This window comes from Mus musculus, chromosome 19 (assembly GCF_000001635.26).
Source record: "Mus musculus strain C57BL/6J chromosome 19, GRCm38.p6 C57BL/6J".
Classification (NCBI taxonomy): Eukaryota; Metazoa; Chordata; class Mammalia; order Rodentia; family Muridae; genus Mus; species Mus musculus.
In genome coordinates, this window is record NC_000085.6 from 11,169,418 (window position 1) to 11,196,790 (window position 27,373).

The 27,373-nt window shown below is 39.9% G+C and overlaps 1 protein-coding gene across 2 annotated transcripts; it reads right to left on the minus strand.

Annotated features, from left to right (window-relative positions):
* Ms4a13 (membrane-spanning 4-domains, subfamily A, member 13) lies at positions 1-27,320 on the minus strand. Of its 2 annotated transcripts, NM_198224.3 has the most exons (8): positions 27,128-27,306; positions 23,511-23,626; positions 22,051-22,191; positions 15,686-15,742; positions 14,388-14,507; positions 3,114-3,209; positions 2,462-2,548; positions 1-579 (listed from the first exon to the last, which is right to left on the minus strand). In NM_198224.3, exons 2-8 carry the CDS (start codon positions 23,559-23,561, stop codon positions 520-522), a joined length of 612 nt encoding a protein of 203 aa, NP_937867.2. In that variant the 5' UTR covers positions 23,562-23,626; positions 27,128-27,306; the 3' UTR covers positions 1-519. The 2 variants fall into 2 exon arrangements, with proteins under 2 accessions (NP_937867.2, NP_001334364.1); NM_001347435.1 differs by lacking the exon at positions 2,462-2,548 and having other exon boundaries at positions 2-579; positions 27,128-27,320.
* Positions 27,321-27,373: the final 53 nt, after the last annotated feature.

Consider the following 27,373-nt stretch of genomic DNA (forward strand, 5'->3'; position numbering starts at 1 on the left):
TGCAGGGCAGAAAGGAACTTTAATGAGGTCAGGAAAAGCCTTGGGACAATAAAGGCACTACATTGGTGACCATTTGAGCCTCGCTTTGTGGAGGTAGAAGCTAGCTTGAGCAGAAGAATGCAGAACGTGGAATGTGCTTTTCACTTACAGGGAAAGAAATTAAAAATTTCCTCTGAGTTACACATTGTGCTCTAAATCTCATAGCCTGCATTCTACAGATTACAAGTGGTTTTTCTGGTCAACGGCAGATGATCTGCTGGGGAGAGTTGACATCTCTTTGGAGTGGCTAGCTAGCAAATGCTTTCTTGCGATGGTCTCATACTTACATAGGAAAAGCTTTTCCCTCTGGAACCTAGAATATCTGTATGTAGACACTCCCTAAATACCAAGGGATAACTTTCACCTTGTTGTGAATTTCCTTTTGCACAAAATGCATGAGGTGTGCCTTGTTATATGGGAATCTCATGGGCACCTACATCAGGTGTTAGCAGCCATGAAAGTTGCTCATGTCTTCAGCTTTCAGGAGTTGCCTTCCACTACTTCAGTAACACTTTCTAAAGTTTCCTCTTGGTTTCCGGCCTGGAAAAGAAAAAGCAGTCTCTTACAGATGACATTCACTATTTCCAATCATGTGAGTAATGGAGAATTAAATAGAGTATAGGTCACATTGGTACTTATGGAATACAATCCATAGAGCTATGTGTTCTCTTCTGTTTCCTTTCTCAATCCAGTCTACCTTATTTTTAAGTCTCTACTGCATGACTCGTGATATAGTTTCCTATATTATATGTGTGTGTGGCTGTTTTGTCTGCATGTGTGGGTACCACTTGCATGCCTGATACCTGGAGAGGCCAGATGAGGGCGTTAGGTTCCTGGAGCAGGAGTTACAGATTGTTTTGAGCTGCCCTGTAGGTGTTGGGTACTGAACTTGATCCTAGGTCCTCTGGAAAAGCAGCCAGTGTTCTTAACCACCAAATCAGTCTCCTTCCCGATTTGTTTTAAAAATTCATGGACTTTTTGAGCTCACTATATATGCAACCACTCCCAGATTTGTCCTAGCCATATGAAATTTCCCAATGATTGTCCATTCTTTCCTTTTCCAGAGTTATTATGACTTTTAGGTAATCAATTCTTTTTTTCTTTCTAGTTTTTCTAGCTAAGCTTGCATCCAGAAATACTTAAATAAATATTTTAGTTTTTGTTGGCTTGAAACTTCATATGAATAAATTAAAAGGGATGCATTCTGGGAGAGTCTGAACTGTAGCGGGAACATAAACATCACCACCTGTCTGGCACCACCTTCAAGACGCAGATCGCCATTTAACTTATTTTTTAAAGTTGTTAAGGTGCCACCATCCAAATTTATCAAAGTACACTGGGACTATAAGAGCATAGGAGCTTATTAAAATCAAATAAGTAAAGACAGACTTAAGAACTTATAAAACTCACCGGAGGGGGAAAGGGCATGGTACCTTACTGGTACCCCGTGTTGACATCACCTAACACTGTGATGGTGAAGACTTCTAACCTGTACTCTGTTTATGTGAGTGTGTGCCAAGGGAAGGACAGGAAGATAATTTTTGGTTATCCCAGGAGCTTTGTGTTGGTTTGGTCTCCATTCTTGACATGGTCTTTTCAGCTGTCACTCATTTGTCCACCATTCATCTATCTGGATCTGCTAATACTAAAGATATCTTATGGCCCACATTACAGTCCTCCAAATACATACATCAAAATCCTAACCACTGGCATCTTAGAATGTGAAAATATTTGGGGGTAAGGTCTTTAAAGGGTCAACAGGGTTATAAAAATGTCATTTTGCAGAGCTGTAGTCAAATGTGACTGGTGTATACAGAAGATACTAGGACACAGATTTGTCTAAGGAAAGACCTTGTGAAGTCACTGAAAACCAAGGAGAGGGCCTTTAGAGGAAGCTAATCCTGCAGCACTCTGGTCTTGAACGTCTAAGCTAGAATTTTGAGAAAATAAATTTTCTTGTTTAAGCTACATAGTCTATGGTGCTTTGCTGTGGCAGAACTAGAAGACTAAAACATCTTCAGTCAATACAGGCTCTGAGAAATGTTTATAAAGTTTGGGCCGTTTGTATATACTCTGGCTTTCCCTTTATTTTTTTGGGAAGCTTTTTATGAGCCAAGGTGGGACGCTCAGTAGGACTGTCTCTAGTTTCCTTAGTGCATGCAGAGCTATGAACATAATTACATTTTCTTTTCAGGTACAGGGATGACCAGCTATCAGCGCAGTCCACAGTGGTGACTGTCTTCTCTGAATGTCTCTGTTGAGTTCTGACAGTTTTTTGTCCCAACAGTAATATTGTCTCCTATGATTTCAGCTGGACTGAGTGTCTTTGTTTTACCTGCCTGTTTGCTACCAAACTCTGCAGTTTCAGTAACACTGCCCCATCCCCACCCCCACCCCCACCAAGAAACTTTCTATGCTATACCTCAAGCCAAATCATCTGTCTCCAAGCAGCAAGGCTGCTGAGCCTCCAAGTTTTCCTCACCAATGACTTCACAATTGAACTTAAGGGCTGGAAGAATTAGGTACAATGGTTAATCCTAATGTGCGTGTAACAAGGTGATTGAGAACCTCGAGGAGATCCACTACTGGATCTTTTTTGTGCATTAGTGTTTGCAGAGAGGGTGAGCTGAGGGAAGATCCACCCCCAATGTGGATGGCCACATACTGTGGGCTGACTCTGGACTGTGTAAAAGGAAGCAAGCAAGATGAGCTCCAGCATCTATCTCTCTGCTTATTGAGTGTGAATGAATGTGTGTTTTTTGGTTTTCTGTGTATGTGTGTTTATTGTGAATATGTTTATGTGTGTTTTGTTCGAATGTGTGGAGGCAATGAGAACAATATAAAGGAAAAATTCACCTTTTATATATGTATTTTTAATTTTTAAATTTATAGTTTCATATATTACTCTTGTCATCTTGTCTTAAACCCATATTTATGGCAACAGAAAACAAAAGGTAAAGGAAACATTACATATTCTATTGTTATTAGTTCCAGACAGTTGTAGATTGCCACGTATGTCCTTAAGTTTGGGTACTAGGAACCAAAGCCCTTGAATTGCTAGAGGAAAGACTTACCAAATATGCACAACTAGAGATTGAGTACAAGAGGGCAATGGCGAATTCCAGGGGGTAGGAGCACAACAAAACACGGGACACTTCCCTTCCCAGCTTCTGAAACCAGGAAACAGAGAGAGATGATGGATCATTATTTTTAGTGTGTGCCCACCCAAGAGGACCCTAGAATAAGATTCAAAGAGAGGAAGGAACACAGGGGCAAGTGTCCTTTTCCTGTTTGATTTCCCTGAGAGTTTCCAGTTGTTTGCTTTCAGCTTCATTTGTCATACTTTTATTCTTCCCAACGCATTGTCTGGAGCTTCTGCACCTCCTCATAACCGCTTAGCTTTTCTGTCACACCTCTTCAACTTTTTAGGCTCATGAATGTATTCACTATCTAAATGTTTCAGCTAACTTGGTTATTTATTATGATGATGATGGTGGAGGTGGAGGTGGTGGTGGTGGTGTGTGTACATTCGTGCCATGGTGCTCATCTGGAGGTCTAAGGACAACTACCAGGAATTCTTGTTCCTCCTTCCACTCTGGGTTCCAGGATTGAACTTAGGTGATCAGGTTTGTGAGGAAAGGCAAGTGATTTTACCTGCTGAGTCATCTAATTGGCCCAGTTTAAAAAGTCATTATTAGTTTTTGTTTTATTTTCTTGTGTATGTATTTTATGCATGTGTATATGTATGTAACTGTGCAAATGTGTGCTTGTATGTGTACATGGATGTGTGTGTTTGAAGAAGCCCCTCGAAGACTGATGTTAGGAACCATCCTTGATTATTTTTCTACCTTATTAGATGAGGTAGGGCCTCTCAATCAAACCCAGAACTCTCTGATGTGACTGGTCTTTCTAGCCAGTTTGCTCTTGAGATTCCCTGTCTCTGCCTTCCCACCTGGCATTTATGTGGGACCTCTGGATCTGAAGTCTTGTATGCACACTTGAACAGCAAGGTCTTTGACACTAACCTAGCTCACCAGCCCTGAGCCCATGGTTGCCTCTTGGAGGCTGAAGATAAGCCTTCATCGATGAAGATATCACACAAGACTCAGGTTATTTAAGGTAGGCTAAACAGAAAGCCTCTTTCTTGTACTTTAGCTTTCATAGCACCAAGAGTCATGCCAGGGAAGATATGCATTTTTCTGTCCAGCTATGATAACTATGAATAACAATGATGACCAAAAAGGCAAGATATCCTTAAAAGGTACAATTGTGGCACTTAACATGTTGGCTGTAACAAATGGCTGTCTAATTGGTCTTAAGACCTACTCAACAGGAGGGAGATCATGCCGGGTACCTGGAACCTAGTCAACTTTGCCCAGGGCTAGTGAGACCATGGTTCTTACAAGAGAACCTATTACCATTGCTTTACTAGACTAGCGTAATTCCTAACTATGTTCTAAAACGCATCTTTATGCCTACTATTAAGTGTAGCTACCACTCTTCATCAAAAAAGCTTCTCTTTACAGCAAATGGAAACCACTATAGAAAACCACAACTGCATCTAATGCAGAGACCAGTGTGGATCATGGGGAGTCCAGCACCATGTACATCTCTAACACAACTTCTACACCCAAGGCTGAAGACAAGGAGGTGGAAAGATTTCAAGAGCCAGAAGACCAGGAAGTGCGCCATGAAACTGTGTTTGCCAGAAATGGCTGCCTAAACAAGACCTAAACAATGCCAATGGCAACAGACATATTAGTAAAGAAGAATGGAATCTCACAGGTTCCCACTCTTAGACAAAGAACTACAGACTGCCAATGACTGTTGAGAAAGGCAGAATTAGCTTCTCTCAGATATGAGCCCCTTAACTGGCTATCCAGTACAAAGTGGCTAGCCATGAAATCATATACACACAAATAACAAAAAATGGACTCAGCAGGCTATATTATATACTTATGCATCTCTCTATAAGTAATGGTAATAAAGAAAAAGAGTTCATTCATTTAAGAGAAAGTGTGTGTGTGTGTGTGTGTGTGTGTGTGTGTGTGTGTGTGTCAGGGGTTGGAGAGAGAAAAGAGGAGGGAAATGGTATAATTCTACTTTAATTAAAAATATTTTAAAAGATTTATTTTTTATATGTATGTATGTGTGCATATATACACACATGTTCAGGTGTCTGCTGAGGCCAAAAGAGGGGCTCAGACTTCTTGGAGATGAAGGGAGCTCATCATATCCTGGTTGTGAGCCACCCAACATAGATGCTGGGAACCAACCTGAGGCATGTACAGGAGCAGAGAGTACTCTTAACCACTAAGCCATCTCTCTGGCATTGATATATTTTTTATTTCTTGAGACAGGGTTTCATGTAAACCAAGCTGGTCTGGAACTTACTGTGTGTCCCAGGATGACCCAGAACTCTTGATTTGTTGTCTTACTTACCTGAGTGATGTGGCGACAGGCAGGCACCAACATGCTGGCTTTCATATGGGATCTTTTCTTTTCTGACACTAAAATTTGTGAGTCTGAGTTTTTTCTTTTCGGATGAGGATTGAATGGATTGACTTCAGCTTGGATCCAGCAATTGGGAGATGAGTGTTGTTTGTTCTAGTTAGGATCTTTCCAAGTTGTCCAACAGCTGACTGCATCAGCCCTGTCAGGCTCTCCAGCTAGCTGTATCAGCTCTGTCAGGCCCTCCATTGCTCTTCTCATCCTCCTATATCACTGCATGCCCTGTCAAGCCTGAGGTTTCCTGTATGCTGAGCCTTTCTGGGATCTGGCTCCACCCAGTCCACAACTGCAGTCCTCAGTTGTGCTGTTTCTCCCAGCTTTCCTGCTCCGTTAGGTACCATTTCCTGAAAAACTCACCTCTCATCAACTCCAGCATGCTGTTCAGGATCTGTGCTATGTGACCTTCTTTGGGACACCTTGTAAGCCATCTAATATTATTGTCATCCCTTCCATGGTAAGCTGAGCACAGAGCAGTGTAATATTTATGACAATATGCATTGAACATAGAGTTTATCAGGGGCTTTGGCATTGTTGAGCTCTTTGGCAATGGTACTAATTTCTTCATTGCTGCTTTGCTGAAGAAACCAAGACTTGGAAGAGAGTCATGACCTGCTCAGGCAATGCTCCCATGAATCTTGTATCACTGGCTTCAGTGTAGATAGCTCTACTTCAGAGCTTCCAGTTTTACCTACTAGACTGTTTGAGGAGGCAGCAAAACCAAAACTGTGTTTGTCTCATCAAACAATCTCAGTCCGAGATCATCATTTCTCACCAGTTGATGATGGTAGCTACTCTGTTAGAAAATGCTCTTCACTTTTTGAGTGGATAACCCTTTCTCTGCACTTCTGTCATGTTTGCATTTGTGTGAGATGGAGAAGTGTACCAATTTCAGATCTACGTTACATGAGCTAGGCTCCTCTCTGAGTCTAGCAAGGAGGCTGAGCTTCTCGTAGGCCTTCTTCCATGTTTGCTTCTAGGGATGGGATAGCTTCTGGTGGCCCTTTGCATTCTAGAGGCAACTATATAGAAGGTGTCCAACAAGTAAACAAGTATTTTTAGAAAAAATAATTAGAGGCATTTCATTAGCATTTTATGGGAATAATAAACTATAGTGTCCATGACCTAATCAATTAATCCTCTCCATGTCCAAATAGCACTAAGTTATACCATAGCAATGCTTTCTTGAGGTGTAAAGAAATAGAATACCATTTAGTGTATCAGGACTGGATGTAAAAACATCATTTAGATTGGTGTTGGAAAAGAGTATTCCAGGTCTCTTCTTTTATCCTTTGATAATTTTTAATTTGGCAGTTATGCCAGTCTCTCGAGTCTAGTACTGGACTACTGTTTTGCATATTCTATTTTCATCACTCATTTTCTTTTCTATTTCTTTCCAAGTAGCTGGAAACCTCCCAACTCCTGCCTCCATTTCCACTATGGGACTTCCACCAGGTTTCCATATAGGCCTTTAGGTATCATCGTTGCTAAGGAGTGCACATGAGAGATGTCAAGGGCATATAAAAACTGTGTTTTAATGGGTACATAGGTTGACATGTGCACTGTCTTCTCCATGAGTAAAGGATAGCTCCAAAACAAGGCATAGGCCAATATAAACGTAGCTCAAAGTAGCTTATCTCCTGCTGGGGATATGGGTCAGTGGGTAAAGCACTTGTAGTATATGTAAACATTATGTCTATGTATTATCTATATATCTTCTATCTACCTATCAGATTTTTATATATCCATCTTTTTTCATCTTCCTATGTATCTATACATGTATCTATCATTTATGTATTAATATATATGCTTTATGTATCTATGTTTTATCATCTAACAATCATATTTTAATTTACTATGTATCTATGTATCTATCTATATATCTATCTATGTATCTATCTAAGTATCTATGTATTTATGTATCTGTGTATCTATCTATCTATCTATCTATCTATCTATCTATCTATCTATCTATCTATCTATCTATCTAATCTAGCATCTATTTTCATACCCACTTTCCATTCTATCACCTATATCTTTGTTTTAATATATATAAATGTATCTGTCTTTCTATCTATATATTCCTGTATATGAATGCATGCATGGTATGTATATCTTTATATTATCTGTCACCCATTTTGCTGTCATCTTTACTTATATATATTAACCTCAATCAGTTTGGAAGATTCTGAGTAAGTGAAAGAATGATGAACTGCAACACAATTTCTTTTCCTCTGTGAATAGTTTAAAATTCAATGAATTAATGGATTTCTCTTCTTTTTAGAACCATAACAATGGGACTAACCTGTGTCTCAGAAATATCTAAAAAGAACAATAGAAAAGACTTGAAATCCTGAGGGCTCACACAGTGAGCACCATGCAGTTAAGAGCTGTTTTCGGTGTCATTGTACCGATCCCCCCTCCCAGCTCCCTCCCCCCTCCATGGCCCAGAAATGAATCTTAATTGGATTTTAATGGTTTTTGTTTGCCAAAATTGTGCTGTTGTAGGATATCTAGCGATTGGCTGGCTAAGCATTTGTTGTAGCTCTTAGCTCTTGCCTTCTCTCTATGGTACTTATTGTCCTGAGATCCAACTCTATCTATGCCTTTACAATTTAGTTTGAACAGGTTAAGTCACTCTGCTGCTATCAAGGTGGACCATGACAGATATCCAGGAATGAGGACAAATTCATTGAATTCCTTGAATAAGTGGCAAGGCACCCAGGGGAGGAGAAGTCTGCTGGCTGTGCTAATACCTCCCCAAGGCATCATTATCATTCTTCAGTTCAAAATTAATTGAATTTGCATATCTGCAAAGTGTTTGAATTGATTCCTAAATGAGAAACTTGGGAATTCAATAGGCACATATAATGACCATGTACCTATGTTCCAGTACACGTTATTTCAGGATCTGGGGGAATTTGCAGAGACTGAATTGCACGGTTCTTTTGCGTAGATAGACATTTTCATGTTACCTCAGGAAAGCTGTAGGAACTCTTTCCCTTCCTTATCAAATGGAGTCAGTTTCTGTTTTCAACATAGGATCAGAGGGCCTTGGAAGTTGCTGGGAGGAAGAATAATTAGCAGCCTGGATGCCTAGAGACTGCGCAAATGGCCTGGGGCATTATGAAAAATTAGTTTTGCTTAGACTTTAATTTTTTTATTTTATTATTTTTTATTAGATATTTTCTTTATATACACTTCAAATTTTAAATGCTATCCCAAAAGTTCCCCATACCCTCCCCACCCCCCAACTCCCCTACCTGCCTACTCCTACTTCTTGGCCCTGGCGTTCCCCTGTACTAGGGCATATAAAGTTTGCACGACCAATGGGCCTCTCTTCCCAGTGATGGCAGACTAGGCCATCTTCTGATACATATGCAGCTAGAGACATGAGCTCTGGGGGTGGGGGGTACTGGTTAGTTCATATTGTTGTTCCACCTATAGGGTTGCAGATTCCTTTAGCTCCTTGGGTACTTGCCCTAGCTCCTCCATTGGGGGCCCTGTGATCCATCCAATAGCTGACTGTGAGCATCCACTTTTGTGTTTGCTAGGCCCCGGCATAGCCTCACAAGAGACAGCTATATCAGGGTCCTTTCAGCAAAATCTTGCTAGTGTATGCAATGGTGTCAGCGTTTGGAGGCTGATTATGGGATGGATCCCTGGATATGGCAGTCTCTACATGGTCCATCCTTTTGTCTCAGCTCCAAACTTTGTCTCTGTAACTCCTTCCATGGGGGTTTTGTTCCCAAGTCTAAGAAGGGGCAAAGTGTCCACACTTTTGTCTTCGTTCTTCTTGAGTTTCATGTGTTTTGAAAATTATATCTTATATCTTGGGTATTCTAAGTTTCTGGGCTAATATCCACTTATCAATGAATACATATCATGTGAGTTCTTTTGTGATTGGGTTACCTCACTCAGCATGATGCCCTTCAGGTCCATCCATTTGCCTAGGAGTTTCATAAATTCATTCTTTTTAATAGCGTGAGTAGTACTCCATTGTGTAAATATACCACATTTTCTGTATCCATTCCTCTGTTAAGGGGCATCTGGGTTCTTTCCAGCTTCTGGCTATTATAAATAAGGCTGCTATGAACATAGTGGAGCATGTGTCCTTCTTACCAGTTGGGGCATCTTCTGGATATATGCCCAGGAGAGGTATTGCTGGATTCTCTGGTAGTACTATGTCCAATTTTCTGACGAACTGCCAGACTGATTTCCAGAGTGGTTGTACAAGCTTGCAATCCCACCAACAATGGAGGAGTGTTCCTCTTTTTCCACATCCACGCCAGCATCTGCTGTCACCTGAATTTTTGATCTTAGCCATTCTGACTGGTGTGAGGTGGAATCTCAGGGTTGTTTTCATTTGCATTTCCCTGATGATTAAGGATGCTGAACATTTTTTCAGGTGCTTCTCAGCCATTCGGTATTCCTCAGGTGAGAATTCTTTGTTTAGCTCTGAGCCCCATTTTTTAGTGGGGCTATTTGATTTTCTGGAGTCCACCTTCTTGAGTTCTTTATATATATATATGGGATATTAGTCCCCTATCTGATTTAGGATAGGTAAAGATCCTTTCCCAATCTGTTGGTGGTCTTTTTGTCTTATTGATGGTGTCTTTTGCCTTACAGAAGCTTTGCAATTTTATAAGCCCCATTTGTCGATTCTCAATCTTATAACACAAACCATTACTGTTCTATTCAGGAATTTTTCCCCTGTGCCCATATCTTCGAGGCTTTTCCCCTTGGTGGCGCATGCCGGTAGGATTTGCTGAAGGAGGCAGAGGCAGAGGGATCACGAGTTTGAGGCCAGCCTTGGCTAATTTTTCTAATTTAATATAAGTATGAGGAAAGCAAACTGGGGTCAGTTATGAGAAAGAAACTAGGAGCTGAGAGGAAGGAGGTTGCTATGATAATTCTGTGACATATGTAATGATGACCAGGTCAGCTGAATTTGCTGTTGCCTCCTTTTCTTTTTACTTTAAAAAAGTTTCTCTCAGTCCACTCCTCCCAACTCCCCTCTAGTTCCCCTCTCTCCCATATCCATTTAAAAAAGAACACACCTCCAAGAGACAATAAGCAAACATGACAACACAAGATAAAGTAAGATAAGGCAAAGCCTTCAAATCAAGGCTGGTTAGGAGGAAAAGAGTCCTAAAAGCAGGCGAAAGAGTCAAAGATAAACCTGTTCCCTCCATTAGGAGTTCCACAGAGCACCAAGCTAACAGCCATAAAAAATTCATAGAGGACATGTTGTAGACCCTTGCAGGCTCCGTGATTGCGCTTCAGTCTCTGTGTGTCCACAAGAGCCGGGATTAGTTGATATGTGAGCTGTGTTCCCCAGGTGTCTCCATCTCGACCCCCATAATTCTTTCTCTTCTTCTGTAGGGTCACCTTGAGCTCCAGGGGCAGGAACCCAATGGAGACGTCCAATTAAGTCTCTATTAGAATAAAGTCTGGCCGTGGGTCTCTGCTGCTGGAGGTAGCCTTACAGATGTAACTGGACAAGACACTGATCTATGAGTATAGCAGAATAAGGAATCATTTTATTGACTTTTTTTTGTTTTGTTTTGTTCTGTTTTTGGCCAACAGTGTTTGGTTCTATCCTAGGTCTTTAGGCTATCCAATCTTGTCTTCTTGGCCATCGGGGCAGTGCCGAGCATGGGTTTCCTATCATGGCACAGGCCTCAAGTTAAATCAAATATTGGTTGGCTACCTCACAAGATTTGTGCCACCATTGCCCCAGCATGTCTTGCAGGGAGGATAGATTGTAGACTGAGGGTTTTGTGACTGGGTTGGTGTCTGTTTCTTTTTTCATAACCTGCAGAGTACCTAGCTTCCTGCACCAAACAGACTACAATGTAGGGATAAAGTCTCCATGCAGGTATCAGCTCTACCTCTCAATGATCTTTGTGGCTGTTGTCCTTGGCAATGGCTCCCACTGTCAGCTTATGTAGTGACCCTCTGTCCTAGCGTCAGCCTGGGAAGTTTAGGAATCTCTATGGGACCACCTCTGCCAACAACTCAACCAAATCCAGCCCAGTTCCAACACTGGAAGCTTTACCTGGCTACAAAAAGATGGCCAGTTAAGACTCTATATCCTCCAGAACTTGGAGTCTTCACTAGAATCACCCTCATAGATTCCAGAAAGTTTCCACTGCGATAGGTTTCCACGTGGCCTCCTGAATGCTCCCAGTTCTAGTTGTCTCTTCCCTTTAGCCCTTTCCCCCATCTGATCCCTCTAATTCCAGTCCTCACTCATCACCAGTCTACCCACAAAATGTATTCTATTTCCTCTTCCCAGGGAGATCTATGCACCCTCCAACCCCTCACTACATATTTCTTCTTTATCTAACCTCTCTGGTTTATAGCTTGATTATCATTTACTTAACCCTTAATATCCGCTTATGAGTGAACACACACCGTATTTGTCTTTCTGGGTCTGGGTTACCTCACTCAGGATGATTTTTTTTTTTAGTTGCATCCATTTGCTTGCAAATTTCATGATATTTTTTACAGCTGACTAATCCTCCACTTTGTAAATGTACTACATTTTATTTAGCCTCCAGTTGAGGAGCATTTAAGTTGTTTCCAGTTTCTGGCTATTATGAATAAAGCCACAATATTTGAGCAAAGACTTGTGGTAGGGTGGAATGTACTTTAGGCATATGTCCAAGAGTGGTATAGCTAGGTTTTGAGGTGGATCAATTCCCAGTTTTCTGAGGAACTGCCATGTTGATTTCCATAGTGGCTGTACAAGTTTGCACTCTCACCAGCAATGGAGGAGTGTTCCCCTTGCTCCACATTCTTGTCAGTGTAAGCTGTCACTTACATTATGGATCTTATTTATTTTTGACAGTGTATGAGGAAATCTCAGAGTTAATTTTTATTTCCTTGATGGCTAATGATGCTGAATAATTCTTTACATGTTTCTCAGACATTTGAGTTTCCTTTGCTAAGAATTTTCTGTTTAGATCGGTACTACAGTTTTTAATTGCATTATTTGGTTTGTTGATGTTTAGTTTCTTGAGTTCTTTATTTTAGATACTAGACATCTACTAGATGTGGAGTTGGTGAAAAAAAATCTTTTCCCATTCAGCAGTCTGCCTCTTTGTCATATTAATGTTGTCTTTTGCTGTATAAAAGTTTTGCAATTTCATAAGGTCCCACTGTTTATCTTTGAGATTGAGCAATCAGTGTTCTGATCAGACAGTTGTCTCCTGTGCCAATGCATTCAAAACTATTCTTCACTTTCTTTTCTATCAGATTCTGCCTATCTAGTTTTATGTTGAGGTCTTTAATTTCCTTGGACTTGAGTTTTGTATGGGGTCATAAATATGGGTGGGTATATTTGCATTCTTCTATATGCAAACATCTTGTTAGACCAGCACCATTTGTTAAAAATGCTTTCTTTTGTTCCAATGTGTGGTTTTGGTTTCTTTATCAAAAATCAGGTGCCCACAGGTGTGTAGATTTATGTCTGGGTCTTCTTTGGTTTGAGTCCCTTAATCACCATGTTTATTTACGTGAGTATTTTGTGGTTTTTATTACTGTAGCTTTGTAGTAGAGCTTGAGATCAGAGATAGTGATAACTCTGCTGTTTGTCTATTTTTCAGGATTGTTTTAGCTTTCCTGGGTGTGTTATCTTCCTATATAAAGTTGAGAATTATCCTTTCAAGGTCTGCAAAGAATTGTGTTGGAATTTTGATGGGGATGGAATTGAATCTATAGATTGCTTTGTGTAGGATGGCCACTTTTACTGTGTTAATCCTACTGATCTATTAGCATGGGAGATCTTTCCATTTTCTGATGATTCTGGATTTTAAGCCAATGCAAGTCAAGTAAATCTCTTGTGTTAACAAGGCTATTCACATTTACTGTAGTACGATACATCACATTTCTATGTAGTTATGTCTGGAGTACAAAAGATAAGACTGATATACATTTAGCTCTGAGGTGTTAAAGCAAAATCCACATAGAGGCTTAGTTAAGTGCTTCCTTGTAAGCAAGACAGAGAAGAAAGGAGAGAGAAAGAGAGAGAGAGAGAGGGGGGGGGTATGTGTAGAGGGTAGTGAGAGTGCACAATCTGTTGAGGAGGCAGAGACAGGTCAGTGCCTGTGCTCACTAGCCAGATAGCCTAGCCTATTTGGGGAGTTTGAGGCTAATGACCCTATCTCAAAAATCAAGGACAGTACCTGAGAAATGGCACCTGAAGTTATTCTCTGGCCTTCACATATATACATGTCACACACACACACACACACACACACACACACACACACACATACACACACACACGTGGCTCAGGACCACCTTGGAAGAGGAGACAAACAGCTCATTAAGAGGCAGAGATCACAGAGGACCAGCATTTTTGTGTCTTCTGGAAGGCTGGGGGATGCTGGACTCACAAACTCACAGCACCTGTGTTTTCCTGAACAAGATGCACACAAGATCAAACTGATTAATATTCTAGTGTGGAAGAGGTTGGGGAGAGGCAGCTCAGGAGTCTCCATCCCTAACTGAGGGTCTACTGACAGTTGACAGCTCCAGGGCAAGGAGAGTCAGTTTTCTTAAAGGACATAGCCCTAGGGAGGTCGATTACACTCCAGGGGATGGCCTCACACCTGAAAGCATAAGAGTAGCACAAAATAGTCTCCACTGGTTATTGAAATAAACAGAATGCAAAAAATGAATTTGGAATAGGGAGATGGGGGTGGATCCGAATGGAGTTGTGGGAAAGTGGGTGGTAAATATGATCAAACTATATTGTGCAAAACTTTCAAAGAATAAAGTATCATTACAAATGTTAAAAGAAAGATATTTCTATAGAATCAGTTACTTACTGCTTGTCCATAATTTCTATATGACACCGAACGGAAATGAGACAATTCCACTATTGTTAGGCTGGCTGCAACGATCGTAATAATTATGCAGAGTATGTTCAGGGACATAGTACAGAGAATCTGAAAAGGAGACATGGCATAAACGTACAACATTCAGAAGTACTTTGCATATGTTTTTTGTTTATCTGTTTGTTTTTGTTTTACTTTTAAAAATCTAGTTCAAATCTGTTTGTAGTTTGTGAAGCTTTCGACATGTGCTTATGCTTGCCATTTCATGAATCTATCATCAGAAGCTGCCAATTTTTGAATTCTATCAGTTCTCAAAACCTTTGTATGTTTGAATCCCCGGGTTTTATTAGCTGGGAGCATCTGTCAATATGACAGATATCAGAACTTTTTTTAAATTTAGATTTGAGATTTTATTTATTTATGCTTATGGATGATTTGCCTGGATGTTTGTCAGTGTATCAAATACATGCAGTGCTCATGAAGAACAGAAGGGGGCGTCCGAGCCACTTGAAGCTGAATCACAGATGGCTATGAGCCACCATGTCCGTGCTGGGGGAAGAACCTGAGTTCTCTGTAGGAGCAGTTATTGCTCCTAATTCCTGAGCCATCTATCCATTCCCAGAGTTCTTAATGCGTAAAAATTTAAGATCAATTGATTTCTAAGGTGTCTTTCAGGTCTAAAATTCTAATATTTTTATTTCTAAACAGTTCCCATTTACACCATGGACAGATTTTTTTTTTCTTGTAGAATTCCCTACTTTGATACAAAGTACAACCATATTCCCAAAGTGGGTTGACCAGAAAATGAACTATTAAAGCACGTGAATGTTCACATAGAAGAAAGGCTTTAGAGCCTATAAACAAATTTAATAACACTGGTCAGGCAATGGTTAAGAGTAGAAATTCAAACAAAATTATTATTATTTAAATTTAGATGTTTTTGCAGAAGGTCATTGTTATTGTTAACTAGTGTATCCAGTCTACATTAAGTAATCTGATCTCAGGTTTTTATTTCCCTCATTTATTTTTTTAGAGATGGTAAATTCCTTTCTTGTTTAGAGACTAATTTTTCTTTATTGTAAAGATTCACCTGTGTATCTTAGGAGTTGGAGTTACTGGAAGTTGTGAGCCAATGTGGGTGAGGGGAACTGAACTCATGTCTTTTGTAAGAGCCCCAAGTGCTCTTAGCTGCCGAGCCATCTCTCCAGTCCCAACCTTATCTTTTCATTCAAACCTCTTCTATTTTGTGAAAGTGCATACTAGAGACATCCCCCCACATTTCAACTCACCATATGTCTACTTTGATATTTTGCTGCTTTTACAGTGAAGGCCCCTGAAATGACAAACTAGACACAAAACACGTATTGGTAAATACTCATTGAATAGTATTCAGCAACTTAAGCATATTTTGAAACAGCTCTATTTTCCAGGCCAATGGTTTTCAGAATTGTAATAGTAACAAAGAGAGACGTTTTAGTAGAAGGGGTTAAGATGAGCTTCCATTATGAGGTAATGATTTTTTCAAAAGGTGTCAGGTATTGAAAGTAGCAGGAGGGTCACAACAGGCATAAGCAGGGGACAGAGGGCAGGATTGAGGCTGTAGGCTTCTTAAGCCCTCCCGAACCCACAGTCAAGTTTGGTTATGTGATTCCTCTTACATAACTCATTCAGGTGCTATTCCAACTTTTACCCCCAGTAAGAAGTCAGGGACTGCCATGACTGTGTACACATTCAGATGTGGAAAAGGTGGCCCATAAACCCACTTGGACATCATGACTGTACAAAGTAGTCTCTCCATTGAGAGGCTATAGTCTCCATTAAGGCCACAGGGTGCCCGAATTTTCACTTTATTTATCCATTCATGCATGCGTGCATGTCTGGTATATGTGTGTGGTTTATGCACACGGGTGTGCAGGCACATGCCTTTAATCACACATGGTGTAAGGCAGAGTGGTTTGTCTTTCTTGCTCCTCACTTGGTTGCCTTGAGACAGGGTTTCTCAGGAAACTGGAAGTTTGCTGTGGCAGCTGGGCTGGCAGACCACTGAGCGCTTGGAATTTGCCTGTCCTCGCCCCACACTGCTGCTGTTACTGGTATGTGCAGCCATGCCAAGCTTTTTATGTGGGTGCTGGGGACTTCAACTCAGGTCGTCATGATTGCATGCTGAGCAAGTACTCTTGTTCACCGAGTACTTCCCAGCCACCTTGCCTTTTATAAAAATTATTTTAAAAGACATTCCATTATTTCTTTTCAGGATTTCTATTTTTTAAGAAGTACAAAACACTGCTGTGTTGTCTAAAAGCAGGATACACATTTTCCCTGAAGTAGTCTTTTTTTTTTTTAAAAAGTTTTATTTATTTTTGTTTATGTGAATCTATGTGTTTGCCATCAGTTTCTGAAGTCATTAGTCAGTCCAGAGGTCAGAAGTGGGTATCAGATCCTCTGGAATTGAAGTTGCAAGAAGTTGTGAATTCCATGGTATGGGTGTTGGGAATCAAACCTTGGTCCTCTGAAAGAGCAGGAAGTCCCCTAAACCATGGAACTGTCTCTCCATCTTTTCTGTTTTAGCGATTTTGGCAAAGGTTACTTTTGTGAAAAGTACTAGACATGGTCCATACTTTTAAAGATTAACATGAAGTTTTCATATAATATGTTGATCATATTTATCTCCCTCCCCAGGTTCTCCATCCAATTCGATGTTATTTCTTCCTCAGTCAAACAAGCAAGTAAACAAAAACATCACCTTAAAACAGAAAGGTAAAATAAAACAAGCCAACAGCACCACAGTAAAAGCATGCAAAAAAAAGCAAAAAAAAAAAAAACAAAACAAAACAAAAAAAAAAAACAACAACAACAAAACCCAAAAAACCCATGGAGTCTGTTTTGTGTTGTCCAGCTATTCCCTAGTATGAGACCTGCCCAGGAGTGTGACGGATATACCCAGTAACTGATATACTTTATTGAAGAAAATTGATTTTTTTGTTTCTTTCTTGGCAGGCGTCAATTGCAAATAGCTTCTTGGCAGGGGTGGGAGAAGGTGTCTACTTCCCTTTTTCAATGCTGAGATGGAAAATGACAAGTCTGGCTTGAGCTTGTACAGGTCTTGTGCATGCTGCCACAGTCTCTGTGGGTTCATATGTGCAGTATCTCTGTTGTATCTGGGCATGCTGTTTCCTTGGAGGTGCCAACCACTTCTGGCTCTTACATTCTTTCTACCACGTCTTCTGCAGAGATTTCTCTCATGCTCCACACTTTATTTGGGTAGGCCAAACTTTGAAGCTAACACAATTCCACCAGGAGATCGATCCTGTACAGTTGGCTCTTGATCTTCACAGAAGAGATGGCACTGCTAAGGATGGGTACACTGAGGGTAAGAACCGTCTCAGGACCGCAGTGCGGAAGTGTCTTCCGATCATTTTAGATCCAAAGATAGACCTTGTCTTTTATTTAAAATATCGAAGTGGAGGCTAGAGAGATGATCCAGTGGTTAGGAGCGCTGGGTACTCTCCCAGAAGACCCTGGCCTGATTCTCAGCACCCACATGGAAGTTCACAACCATCTGTGACTCCAGTTCCAGGCAATCCAATGCCTTCTTCTGGTTTCTCCAGGTGTTGCACGATATGATGCACAGTCATGTAGGCAAAACTTAAATACACAGGAAATATATTGAAAATATTTATGAAAATATTAAAATTTACATTATTATTTTAAAAGTATTTTATTTATTCTTTGAAAAGCTAATACATAAATGGAGTGTATCTTGTAGGATTTTTTAAATTGGAGTGTTTTCCAACTTATTAGAAAGCATTGGCTTTAGAAAATGTCTTTTAAAGTTTATCATATAAATGACAATTTCTGTATTGGACTACATCTTTAAAATTTAGGTATTTTACTGAAAGTGTTAATTGTGCTATGTGTATGAACATGTCTGTGTGTTAGTGTGTGTGTGTGTGTGTGTGTGTGTGTGTAGGCCAGAGGTTAACTTGGTTGTCATTCCTCATGAGCAGTCCCCTTCCTTCCTTCCTTCCTTCCTTCCTTCCTTCCTTCCTTCCTTCCTTCCTTCCTTCCTTCCTTCCTTCTTTCCTTCCTTCCTTCCTTGCCTCCTTGCTTCCTTCTCTCTCTCTCTCTCTCTCTCTCTCTCTCTCTCTCTCTCTCTCTCTCTCTCTCTCTCTCTCTCCCTCTCTCTCTCTCTTTGGAACACAGTCTCTTGGTGGGATCTAGGATTGTTGATTAGACTTGCTGGCTGATCAGTGAACTGTACATCATGCTTTGTTTTTAAATTGGAAAATTAATTTTCATGGTTTTATTTGTCAAAAAGGAAAAATAAGTAAGGAAATAATATCTTTTAAGAAAAATTAGAATTTTAGAAACCTTGAAAACATATGAATAATGGAATGATTTTCTTTTTTTTTCTTTTATTAGGTATTTTCCTCATTTACATTTCCAATGCTATCCCAAAAGTCTCCCATACTCTCCCCCCGACTCCCCTATCCACCCACTCCCACTTTTTGGCCCTGGCGTTCCCCTGTACTGGGGCATATAAAGTTTGCAAGTCCAATGGGCCTCTCTTTCCAGTGATGGCAGACTAGGCCATCTTTTGATACATATGCAGCTAGAGTCAAGAGCTCCGGGGTACTGGTTAGTTCATAATGTTGTTCCACCTATAGGGTTGCAGATCCCTTTAGCTCCTTGGGTATTTTCTCTAGCTCCTCCATTGGGGGCCCTGTGATCCATCTAATAGCTGACTGTGAGCATCCACTTCTGTGTTTGCTAGGCCCCAGAGTAGTCTCACTAGAGACAGCTATATCAGGGTCCTATTAGCAAAATCTTGCTAGTGTATGCAATGGTGTCAACGTTTGGAGGCTGATTATGGGATGGATGGGTTGAACCCAGGTTTTCATTGTTCAGTAAACACTCTTCAAACACTCTGATGACCTAGCTGCCTCTCTAGTTTCCTCCAGAAGTTATTTGTATAGCATGAACTGAAACACAAAGGGACACAAATCATTTCTCTGAGTTTTGTCTGAAAATTCTGGGGTTTTTTTTTGTCTTATCTTTTTATTGTCTTCATTCTTCCATGTGCTTTTCATTTATGGGCCAAATGCACCATTTCTTATTGATGAGGCAGTGGGCTGTTTATCAGCATGACCTTCTTAGATTTTGTCCTTGGACACTCTGAGTGAGCATACACATAAAGTCAGATGTCTTAGAGGTTGCTTTCTTCCAGTGACCTTTCAATCTCTTCTGCAACAGCCAACAGACCATCTTTGTTCAAGGAAAGCATTTTTTCCCTCAGTTGTCTGTTTCCACCAATATTTTTTCCTGAGATTTGAGACAAGCTTTTCTGATTCTGCCATCTGCCATCCCTGTGCTTGAGGTCATCGATTAGCTGCTTAGTCATTCATCCTTTTCTAGATGATTTTAATCTTTGGACTTCTGAGGTCTCTCCTAAATTATTTCATCTTTAGCAATTTATGTGTATGCATCCTTCTTACCCTGAGTATATACAGAGACAGACAGGTTGATCAATGCAATAGAGTCGAAGACCCAGAAATAAACCCACACACCTATGGACCCTTGATCTTCGACAAAGAAGCCAAAACCATACAGTGGATAAAAGAAAGCATGTTCAACAAATAGTGCTGGTCTATCTGGATGACTGCATATAGAAGAATGCAGATAGATCCATAGTTATCATCCTGCACAAAACTCAAGTCAAAGTGGATCAAAGACCTCAACATAAAACCGGATACACTGAATCTAGCAGAAGAGAGAGTGGGAAAGAGCCTTGAATGCATTGGAACAGGAGACAACTTCCTGAACAGAACACTAATGGCTCAGGCTTTAAGACTGACAATTAATCAATGAAACTGAAAAGCTTCTGTAAGGCAAAGGACACTGTCAATAGAATAAAACAGGAGCCTACAGATTTGGAAAAAAACTTCACTAACCCTCTATCTGACAGAGGACTGATATCCAAAATATATAAAGAACTCAAGAAGTTAGACACCAACAAACCAAATAAGCCAATTTTAAAATGTGGTACAGAGCTAAACAGAGTATTCTCAATAGTGGAATCTTGAATGGCCGAGAAGCACTGAGAGAAATGTTCACTGTCCTTAGTCATCAGGGAAATTCGAGTCAAAATGACCCTGAGATTCCATCAGAATGGCTAAGATCAAGGGACAGCACATGCTGGTGAGGATGTGCATCAAGGGGAATACCCCTCCATTGCTGGTAGGAGTGCAAACTTGTATAAAATAGAATCTTTTAACCACAATCCTGATGAAATGTAGTTTTACTCCTGCTTAATGCCTGCATCCACGCACATGAACAGGGCATGAGTAAAGACTTTTCTCACTACGAAGTCATGTTCCTTAACCTTGAGCCCTTGATGCTGTGTAAGGATCAAATTACTTTTCCATATGGCATATACCCTCTCCATTTTCCTAGACGGTCACTTCACACTCTCTCCTTTTCAGCTCACATCTTCCTTCCTAATACGCTGAGATACTTGACGTGTTTGTAGCTTCCACAAGCTTCCAAAGTCCAATGAGAATCTGTTCTGTTTTTTATTAGTTGTTACCCTCTTGTTACGGTGACTTAGCACTATTTAGATTAATGGTGATAATTCTTTGCAATTGATGTTCTGTGCATTATAAGGTGCTCTGTAGCAAGCTCAGCCTTTGTGCACTAGATATAAAAAATGAAGAACATCTCCAGATACTGTGACATGTTTTCTAAGGGAGCAAAATTAATACTAACTGAGAACTATCACTGGAGAACATGACTATAGCTATTTGTTCACTAAAATTCATTGTTTCCTGCCAACATAAATACATAATTGCAACATTTCCCTTATTATTATCTCATGTCATTTCTTGTTTTAAATTCTGGTTCCCCTGCCCTGACACACACACTAGCAAAAGATATGATAGAAAAAAAGGACATGAAGTTGGAAGGGATATATATTAGGAGTTCCAAAAGGAGTTGGAGGGAGGGAGTCAAGGTAGATATGATCAAAATACATTGTATAGATGTGTGGAATTATAAAAAAAGCAAATAAAAATAAATATAAAAGTTTCATCAGCTTCCATTCCATGTTCCTAATCAAGTTCAATGAGGTCTCACGTCATCATTTTACTGAAATTACTTGTCATGCTTATGATGGTTCCCAGGAGTCAGTTTTCAGCTTTTTCTTACTGGCAAATAAACAGAAAACAAAAGAGCTGATCTTTCTTTATGTCTTGTGAAATATTCTTCCCTTGACTCTAGGAATTTTCACACTCCAAGATTTCCTTCTGCCCAGTGGCTTCCTAGAAACCACACCAGAGTATAGGCAATAGCAAACCTGAAAGCTAACCATGCTAATGGATATGGTAGCTAAGAGTATTTGTCTTTGACATACTAGGGATATAGTCTACATTATGACCACCATTTATTCTCCTATCTACATTTCTTAGTACTTGTAGATGAAAGGTTCTTAATACATATCTGTTGAGAGAAGAAATTGGTTTTTGAGTAAGTCAGCAAGTGGCATTTAGTTATATGATTCTTCTGAAAACTTTGTTCAGAAACTAGCTCCTACCAACCACTATATGAATCAATATTATTTACTTAATTAATAAAACCAACACAATTATATTCTACTCACAGCAAATCCCCATAAAGAAGTTCCCATTTTGTAAGTTACAGGTTCATATGTTCCAAATACTCCTTTAATTTGTCCCATATACAACAGCAATAGGAAATACCACATGAGTACATGATAGATTCCAATCATAATCTGGATAACCTGTGAGAAAAGAGAGCTGTTAGTTTTTGAAATGATGTTATGGAAAACACGGTTTCAAGAAACACAAGGAGCATTTAACATCTTTATAAATGGTGGAAGTAAACTGGTCATGCACTAACTATGGAGTTCTCACTGGCTGTACCAAACATAGGATCTGTCCAGGAAGGACAAGGCAAGGCTGGTGAAGAGGTCTTCTGGTGTATGAGGGACAAGCTCCAGCTTTATTATTGAAAAAACAATTCCTAACTCAGAGCTTGTCACTGGATTCTAGAAAGTTTTACCAACCAAACCAAGCAACCGACCAATGAACCAGCCAACCAACCAGACTGAAAAGGATGGTAGTCTGCATGTGAATCTGGGAGAACAGACTAAGATATTTCATTCTGCTCCTAGAGTAGTCTGCCACCACAGAGCTAAGAAGTCCAGTGCAACAGCTTGGACAGCTGGTCTGCATGGTCTAAAAATTCAAAGAAAAGGCTGAAACAGTTTTCTCCCTGCTCATGTTGAAATTGTGTGACTTTCCTAACTTCTTGGTGTTTGTTAATAGCACTAGGCGAGCTTTAATCTCACAAGTTTATAACTGAACAGAACAGTGTATTCATCTAATTCACCAGAGCAGGGATTAACAGAGATCAATGATAGACCTCTTTTAAACTAACAAATATATGGATGTGTTTAAATTAGGTAATTCATTCGGATGGCTGGATTTCCTTGGGTGTGGTAATTCAGTTGATATGCTCATATCTCGTCATATGCTTCTCTGTGAAGGGCTAGGAGACCAGGTAAAAGCTATATAATGCAATCAGCATGATTTTCTTTTTTAAAAGAACCTTTGCCTTTTAGTTATTCAGATACACCCTTTTCTAGACACAAGATCACCCTTTAAAAAACGGATATAATTTAAAACATTGATTTTAGTCAATCAGAGAGGAATTTTACTGCTATGGTTTGAGTGTGGAATGCTTTCCATGGCATTGATTCCATGTTTGCCCTGGTTGGTGCTGCTGGTTGAGAAGGTTGTTGGAACTTTAAGAGGTGGAGACTCACTGGAGAAAGTTAGCTAAAGGAGGCGGGCATTGAGGCTTTGTAGTCCAGACCTCACTTCCTGTTTGCCCTCTGATTCCTGAATGCAGATACAGCTTAACCAGCCCAGTCCAAAACCTCCTCTTCCCACTGCCTCTGCTTCCCCTGCCTGCTGTCATATCCTCACCACCATGCTGGACTAACTCCTTTCAAGAGGGATTTGCCAAAACAAACCCCCTTCCAGTCAGTTACCTTGAAGGAACTTTATCTCAGTAACAGGAAAGCACAACACTTACCCCTAAAACAGTAATATTTGCTGAAGATACTTTTGGATTTCTACATTCCATACTTTCAGAATTTCCTCTGGTTGATTTTGTTTCTAATCTTCGGGGATATCTTTATTATCAAACTTCTACAAAAGAACACAAAACACACATCCATGCTCTTTCTCAGAAAAAGTTATAATCAGGTTCTTAGTGTTTGACAACAACCTTCGCACACTCAGCGGCCACAGCATTTTTCTTTTTATACATTAACTTATCACAGCCCTAAGTGCTGTGTACCTAAATCTCCAGAATTAAAAAAAAAGTCTCTTTTAATGACTAGGAAACACTGATATATTGTGCATATCAGTTCTTACTACTTAACAGTGTTTCTGGATGATAAGGAATAAAGGTCAATTAGAGAATAGTATTAGAGAATTTCAGTAAAGCTTCAATGATTTATTTATATTCACAATCAACTTAATGCTAATCATACTTTGCATTTTCTTTTAAAATTTTTTTAAGAGTTTCATATATGGGTATAGTATATTTTATAATTTCTATCTTTTCCCCTTCCACTCCTCTTGTGTTCTCATACCCTCTTGAATTCATGGCCTCTTCTTTTATAATTACTGATGGTATTAATTACATTAATATGCATGCAAATTATATGTACACACATACAAAAGTAAAAGTCAATAACAAAGATCACAACACATGACTGATCATGTTAAGATTTCTCCTTGTTCTTTTTTGAAAGAAGACAGTTTTGACAAAATGATGTTGCAACCTCAAATCTAATGACTTGGTTATTGTAATGAATCTTTAGTTTCTAAAATTTATTTTTTCAATATCTATTAATGCAACAGAAGAGAAAATATGTTCCTTAAGTGTGATGGTTTGTATATTCTTGGACCAGGGAGTGGCACCATTTGGAGGTGTGGCCTTGTTGGAATAGGTATGACTTGGTTGGAGTAGGTGTGTCACTGTGGGTGTGGGCATAAGATCCTCACCCTAGTTGCCTGGAAGTCAGTCTTCCAGTAGCAGCCTTTGGTTGAAGACGTAGAACTCTCAGCTCTGCCTGTGCCATGCCTGCCTGGATGCTGCCATGCTCCCACCTTGATGATAAAGGACTGAACTTCTGAACCTGTAAGCCAGCCCCAAGTAAATGTTGTTTTTTATAAGACTTGCCTTGGTCATGGTGTCTGTTCACAGCAGTAAAACCCTAACTAAGACACTTAAGTAAGTGTTGTGCTTTCAGACACCATCTCTAAGAAGCAATCAAGAGTTGAGATGTAAAGATAGCTAAGTTTAATTTCTCTACCATAACTAGATATCCACAGAATCACAGAAATTGTATAGAGGAATAATGAAATGCCATATCAAGAGTGCTGTTAATCCCTGCTTCCAGAAAACAGAAACATAAGTCATTTTGTGTTTATGGATAGATTTATTCACATTTATAGCATACCAGTAGAAGCACCATATGGCAATTTGGTGAGTAAAATATTTAATGTTCCTGTAATCTCTATGAGGTCCACAGTAAACTCATCCAAATGAAGAACTCATAAAAATGCTAATCAGAAAAAGTATGTTTGCCTTTATATGCCTCAGTACAGGGGAACACCAGGGCCAAGAAGTGGGTGGGTGGGGAAGTGGGTGGGGGAGTGTGTGTGGGACTTTTGGGATAGCATTGGAAATGTAAATGAAATAAATACCTAATTTAAAAAAAGTATGTTTGCATTGCTTAATTGCTTAAGATGTTCAATTTAATTGCTGGAAGAAAAAAGTATACTAATGAAATAACTTGTCAGAATTCTCTTAAAAAACAACTATATTTGACTACTCTGCAATCCAATTAAAAATCCAAATTTTGTATAAATAAATAAATAAATATTATTTGTTTTTATTTTCTGGTGATTCCATTGTTAATCTAGAAGTAGGTGAAAGACAAGTCACCTAGTTGTTATACCTAGACCAACTGTCACATGCTAAAACTTGCACAGATATTCTGGAACACTCAGAGAGAGACCATGTCTATTATTTATCCTGAGCATCTTTAGCAGAGATAAAAATCCAACACTGTCTTCATATAAAGCTAAAGTGCTTAAGAAATGATTTTAAAAAGTAATTAATTTTTAATTTTAGGCAGTTTCATTTATATGTATAATGAATTTTAGTTCTTATCTTCCCCTGTTGTTCTTTTTTATCTGCCCACCTTCTTTTGCTAAAACCCCTTTTCTTCCCAACAGGTCCCTCCATTACTTTCCTGCCTGTTTTATGTGTCTGACCTACTGAGTTAAGTAGGGTTGCCCTCATGAACATGGGTGGGAGGTTTTATCCTGGATCCTGGGTTATACCACTGAAGAAAGTGACACCTCTCTCCTCAGCCACTATTAACTGTTAATAGTCCCTCAGGGTAGGGGTGAAGCCTCCAGAGCCCTTCCTCCCTCTAATGAAAAAGTTGATGACTCTAGTGTTGGGTAGGTGACCACATCTGTAGTGAGTTCATGAGTGCATCACCCATGTTACATTCAGAGGACAATGTTGCACAGCCCTTTCTACCACTTCTGACTTTAAATCTTCCTACCCTCTCTTCTATAACGTTCATGGAGCCTTGGTGTGTGTGTGTGTGTGTGTGTGTGTGTGTGTGTGTGTGCGCGCGTCCCAGAAAAATGATTTAAAACATCTAAAACGTTTTTACTTTAAAATAATTGTGTATCTGCATGTGTGTTTGGATGCCTATGAAAAAGGGTGTCAGGTCCCCTGAAGTTTAAGTTGGCACCGAGCTGCCTGATAAGAGTGTTAGCAATTAAACTCTGGTTCTCTGCAAAAACAGCAAGATTCATGACCACTGAACCAGCTCACCAACCTCAAAAAAGATTTTTTAAAATAAAATGAAGAGAATGACATCTTCAGAGGACACACCAATTTCTTCATGAACTGCTTCCTGCCCACCTTCCCCTCTCACTTGGTCACTCGGACTTCATAGCTTAACAACCCTGGTAGTAACCCTTTCCCCAAAGCCTGCTTGTGCTACAAGGTAGCTAGATACACAGATGTTTGTCTTAACATTTTGCCCGTAATTCCTGCCACATTGTGTTGCAAATTTTTTTCAAGACTAACTTCAAATCACTTTGTTGTCCCCAGAAATTATAAAGTTCATTTCCATGTGTTCGTGGTCATTCCTGCTTAATTCCCTGGCCATATGCATTCAGTTACTCCCCTCTTTCTTCCCCCTTTTCTGATAAATATTTTAAGTGAATACTTTACTTAAGGTGACTAGTGGCGAACCTTGATGTTACAGTCATGAGAAGTATTTTACTTTTCACCTCACATCATGATACACCCATATACCGGCAGTCAGTACTAGATGAAATCTAGAAGGAGTGGGTGGGAATAAGTAGCTGCTGGCAGCTACTTGTGAGGTCAAGGCAGGACGATTGCTCAGCCCAGGAATTCTAGAGCAATCTTGTCAACACAGTGAGACCCCACATTTCAAAAAGTAAATAAAAGTATTTTTTAGAAGGTCAAACGAGAGGGTATAAAAGATGGAGAATGGAGATGTGCCCACCTCTCTTTCCTCAACCCCCTTTCTCCAGACCGTGTCCATTTTGATGCTTAGCAAAAGTAAAGAGGCACACTGTTACCTCACATTTCAGTTGTCCCAAGACCCAAGGATCCAGTTTCACCCTATCAGGCCTAGGCACAGGCTGAAGAGAAGGATCACCGTGGATGGTGCTCTCAGCGCTAGATCTGGCTGCATAGCCATCAGAGGCAGCAGCGCGCAGTCTAGCTCCCAGGTGGTTGTCAAGCTCCTCAAGCCGCCGGGTTGTCAAGGGCAACAGCCCTCTCTTAGGGCAGAGGGATGAGAACCAGTGCGCAGACTCACTGGG

Excerpts from the sequence above, each read along its gene's own strand:
- Ms4a13 (NM_198224.3), bottom strand. The coding sequence starts at position 23,561 with ATGGAATGTAGAAATCCAAAAGTATCTTCAGCAAATATTACTGTTTTA. Across the intron at positions 14,508-15,685 it reads AATATCAAAGTAGACATATG|ATTCTCTGTACTATGTCCCT; the intron begins GTGAGTTGAAAT and ends TCTCCTTTTCAG. Across the intron at positions 2,549-3,113 it reads TCTCTAGTTGTGCATATTTG|CCCTTAAGTTCAATTGTGAA; the intron begins GTAAGTCTTTCC and ends TAATTCTTCCAG.